This window comes from Penaeus monodon, chromosome 39 (assembly GCF_015228065.2).
Source record: "Penaeus monodon isolate SGIC_2016 chromosome 39, NSTDA_Pmon_1, whole genome shotgun sequence".
In the NCBI taxonomy this organism is placed as follows: domain Eukaryota; kingdom Metazoa; phylum Arthropoda; class Malacostraca; order Decapoda; family Penaeidae; genus Penaeus; species Penaeus monodon.
This window is the reverse complement of record NC_051424.1, coordinates 29,837,132-29,844,631: the sequence shown is the minus strand read 5'-3', so window position 1 is coordinate 29,844,631 and position 7,500 is coordinate 29,837,132. Positions and strand designations below refer to the sequence as shown.

Here is a 7,500-nt window from a genome sequence, read left to right as displayed (position 1 = left end):
ATTATGATTATCATTACTTTTTTGTTATAGTTTTATTGACTGACCTGCTGAATTTTTCTCATCAAAAAAATTCTTACGAGACGAAGTGCGTCCAATAATACCGTATTATTTTTTTCTTAAAGTCTCTCTAGTTCGAGTAAAGGGTATGTCTTTCATTGCTTTTCTTTCCACTTTCTTTTGTTTTTGTTCTGTTTATATACTAAATGAGCTGAGTAACTATGATACTGTGTGTATGTGTATATATACACACAGTATATAAATATATATATATATATATATATATATATATATATATATATATATATATATGTATATATATACTGTTTATATATACTATATATATATATATATATATATTATATATATATATATGTATAATATATTAATATATTATAAAATTATTTATATATTATATATTATATATATATATATATATATATAATATATATATATATATATATATGTATATATATATTATAATATATATATATATATATATATATATATAATATATTATATATATATATATATATAATATATATAAATATATTATATATAATCATAATGTATGTATGAATATGTAAGATATTTGTACAATCTAAGTTATCGCATTTGTGATGAAATTTAAGTTTTTTTTCTTTCTTTCTTTTTTTTCTTAAAGAGGTAACTGAAAGGTACGGATCGTGTGGAATTTATTTTTATGCGAAGATTAATAAAGAGGACTTTCATTATTTCATTATCAAAGAAATTGGTACATATTACGTCATTTCATATTTGACTGTTGGAAATATATGTATATTATTTTTTAGTTTTCTGTAAATAAGAGCATCACTATTTTTTTCTTTCTTTTCTTTTCTTTTCTGGTTTTATATTACAATCTGAAAAAAAAAAATTCCGTTTAGTTCTAACAAATTTTTCACTTAATAATTACCTTATGATCCTTAACTCAGTAACCTTTAATAATAATAAAAATATTTAGTTAATAAATTGTCATAAAAAAAAACATTATATCTTTTTATTGTGAAGGATTTTTCAGTAAAGTTCTTTGACGTATGAAATGTAGACTGAGATTAATAAACCAACTGCTTTTGTTTTGATTTAAAAGCTAAAAGATAATTTTGTTGCATTTTCTTTTTTTTTTCCTTTTTTAAGGATGCTGCACTGTATCGCTAGTACACTATGTCACTGTAGTCTCACTGTAAATACACCATCACAGTGAAATTAAGAATGAGTGTGATATATAAGAGAGTAGTATTCATAGAATCTTTTTTTGTGGTTATTAAAAAGTTCTTGATGGAAAATGTAATGATTATTTTATATACATCTATAAGGTAACTTGTTCATTAAGTGTTCAACCTGCAGTTCATGTTGTCAAGAAGTTAGAGAAATTTAAGCTTAACATTCATGAATAAAAATAAAACATATAATTTTTTTTTTTTTTTTTTGTTCAACTCATTATCAAAAATATACGGATCAGAAACAATGCAAAATGCAGGCATCTTTAATTAGAATGATTGAGATGAACATCATTTGCAAAAGGAGTAGAGTAAAGATCATATTTAGATATACAGATAGCTCTTTATCTATCTCTATCTGTCTGTAATTTTGTCTATCTGTCTGTCTGTCTGTCTGTCTCTTTTCCTTTCTTCCTGTCTTTTTTTCTTCCTATCCATCGCTGTTACCCTTCCCCCTCTAGCTCTTTACTTCTCTATATCTATTTCTCTCTCTCTCTCTCTCTCTCTCTCTCTCTCTCTCTCTCTCTCTCTCTCTCTCTCTCTCTCTCTCTCCTCTCTCTCTCTCTCTTCTCTCTCTCTCTCTCTCTCTCTCTCTCTCTCTCTCTCTCTCTCTCTCTCTCTCCTCTCTCTTCGGCTCTCGCTCACTCGCTTCACTTTCTCTCTCTCTCTCTCTCTCTCTCTCTCTCTCTCTCTCTCTCTCTCTCTTCTTTCTCATTCATTTCTCCCATTCACCTCATCGCATAGCCACGCAGCCTAAATATCTTAACACACTCTTGACCTGTCTGTTTGTCTGTTTCCTCAATGCCTGGTATTTTCACCTATTTCTCGCTGTCTTTGTTTATCTGTCAGTCTGTGTCTTTATCCGTCTGTCGCTCCTTGCCCTTCATTTCTCTCTATCTATCTGTCTGTCTGTCTATCTATCTATCTATCTATCTATAGCTTTCTCTCACCCTCCCTCTCTCTCTCTCTCTCTCTCTCATCTCTTCGATCTTCTCCTCTCTCTCTCTTCTCTCTATCCTCATTTATTTCGATCTTTTTCCTCTCCTCTGTTTCTATCCATCTTTCTTTCTTTACCTCTCTCCCTGTCTCTCACCCTCCTCTCTCTCTCCCTGTCTCTCTCTCTCTCTCTCTCCTTCTCTCCCTCACTCTCATACGTATCCTCACTCACTCACCCACATACCCGTCCCTCTCCCATACAAACTCACCCACGATTTTACCATTGAACTCACCCAGTATTTTACTCACCACTCGTTGAACTCGCCCGCCGTTTTACTCACCCCCCACCCCTCTCTCTCTCTCCCTCTCTCCCTCTCCCTCTCCCTCTCGCCTCCCTCAGCGCCCTGAACGAGAGGCGAGAACAGGCCCACCATGATCTCAAGGGCTTGGAGGACACGGTGGCGAAGGAACTCCAGACGCTCCACAACCTCAGGAAGCTTTTCGTCCAAGACCTACAGGCCAAAGTCAAGAGGGTGAGTAGAGGGTGGGTAGATGTGTGGATGGGGAGGTGGATGGAGGGGTAGATAGGTGGGTGAGATAGAGAGAAAGAATGGGTAGGATGTGTGGATGTGTGGAGGTGATGGGGGGGATAGATAGATGGGTTGATAGATAGAGAGAAAGATGGATAGATAGGTGGATGGGTAGATGTGTGAATGGTGAGGTGGATAGAGAGATTCAGGTAGATGATGGTGATAGATAGAGTGGATGAGGTAGAGGGTGATATGAATGATGAGGTGGATGGAGAGATAGGTTGATATGTTGATAGGTTGATAGGTTGATATGTTGATAGATAGATGGGTAGATAGACAGAGAGATGGATAGATAGGTGGACGGAGAGAAAGATGGATAGATAGGTGGATGGATGGGTAGATATGTGAATGGTGAGGTGGATGGAGAGATAGATGGATGGGTAGGTGGATGGATGGGTAGATAGATGGTGTTGATAGATAGATGGTAGATAGTTAGAAATATGGATAGATGGAGGGATGGATATATGACTGATAAGGTGGATGGATAGATAGATAAAATGGATGGTGGATGGATGGATAGATTGGATAGATAATAAAGACTTTGTCCAGGACCTGCAGACCTAAGTCAAGAGTGTGAATAGAAAATAGATAGATAGATAGATAGATCGATAGATAGATGTGGAGATAAACAGAATGATAGATAGATAGATAGGTAGATAGATAGATAGGTAGATAGATAGAAAGATAGATAGATAGATAGATAAATATATAAACAGATAGACAGATTGGAAGATAGATAGATTAGATAGATAATGAATACCTGCAGCCCAAAGTCAAGAGGATGAATAGAGGAATAGATAAATATATCAGTGGATAAGGTAGATGGATAGATAGGTAGATAGATAGATAGATAGACTGGTAGACGATAGATTGGAATAGATAAATGAAGAGAGTTAAGCGGGTGAGTCATGAGTAAAATGGACATGATGAGTAAAGACATAGCTTAATGGATGAAATTGTGGATAGATGGATGTGAAAGTATGAATAGATGGATGTATAAGTAAGTTAGAGGATGGATGACCCGTAAATTGGATGAGGAAGTGATAAAGTGGATAGGTGTGTGAGTAGATGGATGGACTGATGGATAGATGGATGGATAAATAGATGGATAAGCTCTCCCACAGGTGGATAATGAGTAAGGTAATGAGGAGGATGAGTAATGAGTCAATTAAGCGCAGCAGATGAGTAAACAGGTGAGTAAAAGAGTAAACAGGATTGGTTTTCAAGTGAGTCAGTTTGAGAGATGGATAAAATTGAGTAAATCCCTGAATATCCAGACAAGAAAGGATGATTTAAGGGATAGAAAGATGGATGTGAAGAGAGTTCAGGAAATCGATAGATAGGACTGATAGATAGTAGTGTCAGAAGGATGAGGCGATGGGTATATGATGAGTAAAAAAGAGAATGAATGAAATTTCTATTTTTAGCTTTATTTGCCTAGATCATCAGATGCTTCAAAGATAAGCAGGGTGAGTTTTAATAAAAGAGAGTGTTGAAATCGCCTGATTAAGTATCCACTCTCAAAATTTCGAGTTTTGATGCCAAGTATCCACCCTCAAAATTTCGAGTTTGATGCCAAGTATCCACCCTCAAAATTTCGAGTTTTGATGCTAAGTATCCACCCTCAAAATTTCGAGTTTTGATGCCAAGTATCCACCCTCAAAATTTCGAGTTTTGATGCCAAGTATCCACCCTCAAAATTTCGAGTTTTGATGCCAAGTATCCACCCTCAAAATTTCGAGTTCTGATGGCCAAAGTTCACTTCAAATTCGAGTTTTGGTGGAGATGCCTAATTGTGGTTTGTGATGGCGAATCTCAAGAAGCGAGTTTGATGTGTTCATAAAATTCGAGTGTTGTGCAAGTATCCACTGCAAAATTCGAGTTTTGATGCGAAGTATGCGACCTCAAATTGAGTGATGATGCAAGTATCATGTACAATTACGAGTTAGATGGAAGTCCATATATGATTTGATGGTAGTCACCTCAAATCATTTTTCAAGACCACTCAAAATCGAGGTTTGATACCAATATCCATCTCAAACGAGTTTTCTAGTATCATCTTCTCAATTCCTTTCGAGCCACCCACCCCATTCAGCTTTGGCAGTTATCACACTCTTCGTTGTCCTCCACCTCACATTCGAGTTTCCAAACACCCCAAACTTTCGACCTTTCGAGCCCAAACCACCCTCAAAACTCCGTTAGCACCACTCTCCCAAATCGATCAGCCACATCCACTCTCCCCACACTCGCGCTTGTCTACTCTCCCCCCCCAAAACCTTTGCTCCGATCCACCCTCAAACTTCGCTTGATGCCACCACTCCCACCCTCAATTCAGAGTTGAGACGAAGATACCCTAATTCGGTTGACCAAAGCATTAAGATTCAGTTTCTGGAGACCAACCTCACAATTTGAGTTGAGTGCCAAACACCCGCGAGACAACGCGGACTGGATCCGAGCTGCCAAAATGTGAGTTTGATGCCAGTATCCAGCTCAATTCGAGTTTTTGGTAAGTATCACTCAAAATTTCGAGTTTTGATGCTAAGTATCCACCCTCAAATTCGAGTTTGATGCGAAGTATCACCGTCAAAATTTCGAGTTTTGATGCCAAGTATCCACCCTCAAAATTTCGAGTTTTGATGCCAAGTATCCACCCTCAAAATTTCGAGTTTTGATGCAAGTATCCACCCTCAAAATTTCGAGTTTTGATGCTAAGTATCCACCCTCAAAATTTCGAGCTTTGATGCCAAGTATCCACCCTCAAAATTTCGAGCTTTGATGGCCTAATGTTAATGATTGTGATAATGGTGATTATTGGTGGGATGGTATGGTGTTGGGATGGCGATGGAGAGGATGTGATGATTGTGTTGATAATGGAGGGGGTGATAGTGTAGATGATAGTGATGATGATGGGGATGATGGTGACTATGATAGTGATGATGATGAGGATGATAGTGACAATGACAATGTAGATGAGAGTGATGATGATGATGGTGAGTGTAGTAATATTGTCAACAACAAAGAAGAAAATGGTGATAACCATAATACTAATCAAAACCGTTTTCTCTCTCTCTTTCTCCTCCCCTTTCGACCCATCCCCCCCCCCACCACCACTCTTGCATTACCACACTCCCTTCCTCCGCCTACATCCCCTTCCCCCCACACCGCCCACACCCTTCCACCTCCCCCACACCGCCCACACCCTTTCACCTCCGCCCCCCACCACCCACACACTTCCTCCCCCACTACCCCACCTTTCCTTCCCCACCCCCACCCCACAGTCAGCAGCAGGCGAGGACGAAGATATCCTAGGGGGCTCGGTGGCCCAGAAGCAGAAGATCAGCTTCCTGGAGAACAACCTCGACCAGCTGACGAAGGTGCACAAACAGCTGGTGCGAGACAACGCCGACCTGCGATGCGAGCTGCCGAAGCTGGAGAAGCGGCTCAGAGCTACGATGGAGAGGGTGAAGGTAAGGTGGTGTTGGAGGGTGGGGAGAGGGGGAGGAGGGAGGGAGAGGGTGAAGGTAAGGTGGTGTTGGATTGTGGAGAGAAGGAAGGGGAAGGAGGGGGAGAGAGAGAGGAAAAGGGGGTTGGGATAGGAGGAGGAAGGGTAAGGAGGGGGTAGGAGGAAAGGAAGAGAGAAAGATGAGGTTTGGAGAAGGTAAAGAAGAGGTTAGGAGGAGGGAGAGGGGGTGAGGGAGTGGGGAGGAGGGAGAGGGACATAGGAAGGAGGCTAAGAGGCTATGAGGAGAAAGGGAAAGGGAAAGGATGAGAGAGAATGCGAATAGAGGAAGAGGAGAAAGAATAAGATAAGAATGGAAGGAGGTGGATGAGAAGGGTATAATAAGGTGAGGGAGGGGGATAGGGAGAAGGTAGGAGTAGGTGGATAAAGGGGAAGAGGGGGTTGGAAGGAGGGGATAGGTGGCTAGGAGGAGGGGAAGAAAGGGAAGGAGGAGGGAAATGAGGAGGAGGAGGAGGAAGAGAATAAAAAAAGGAGGAGCAGAGAAGAAGATGAGGAAGAAGAAGAGAGGGTGGAGGAAGAGAAGGAGGGGGATAGGGAGGGAGGAAGAGGAAGAAGGAGCGAGAGAGGAGGAAAATATAAAAGCAGATGAGGGGAGAGGGAAGGAGAAAAAAGGGAAAAAAGAGAGAGAAAGAAAGAGGAAAAAAGACAGAGAGGAGAAGAAAAAAGAGGAGGATGAGGAGGAGGAAGGGGAGAAGAGGAAGAGAGGAAGAAGATGATAAGAAGGAAAAGGAGAAGAGAAGAGAGAGGAAGATGATAGGAGGGGTTCGAAGGCAGATGAGAAAGAGGAACGGAGGAGGAGGAGGAGGAAGGCAAAGGAGGGGAGAAGAGAGATGGCGATGAGAAGGAAAGAGAGAAGGAAGAGAAGGAAGAGGGAGTGAAAGAAGCGTAGAAGAAGGAAGATTCGGAGTTTCTTCTTTTTTTCCTTCTTTTTAATCTTCCTTTTCTTATTCTTATTCTTTTTCTCTGTTTTCTTCTTCTTCTTTTATTTTCTTCTTCTTCCTCTTCTTCTTCTTCTTCCTCTTCTTCTTCTTCTTCTTCATACTCTTCTCCCTCTTCTACCTCTTCCTCTTTCTTTTCTGGAACGAGTGAGGTGTCAGTAAAGAAAGTGGGAAAAAAAAAGAATGGCGAATAAGGGATAGGATAGGGTGATAAAGTAGAGATAAGGAAAGGCAGAGGCTTGTGGCGAGGGGAAGGGGGGGGGGGAGGAGATTGTCAAGGG

At 40.0% G+C, this 7,500-nt stretch overlaps 1 protein-coding gene across 1 annotated transcript in view; it reads left to right on the top strand.

Annotated features, from left to right (window-relative positions):
* LOC119597434 (kinesin heavy chain-like) overlaps positions 1–7,500 on the top strand; it is a 155,942-nt gene that overhangs the window by 136,608 nt on the left and 11,834 nt on the right. The window contains exons 19-20 of the mRNA XM_037947003.1: positions 2,572–2,704; positions 6,040–6,228. Of these exons, the coding sequence (XP_037802931.1) occupies positions 2,572–2,704; positions 6,040–6,228 (322 nt within the window). The remainder of the gene's footprint in view (positions 1–2,571; positions 2,705–6,039; positions 6,229–7,500) is intronic.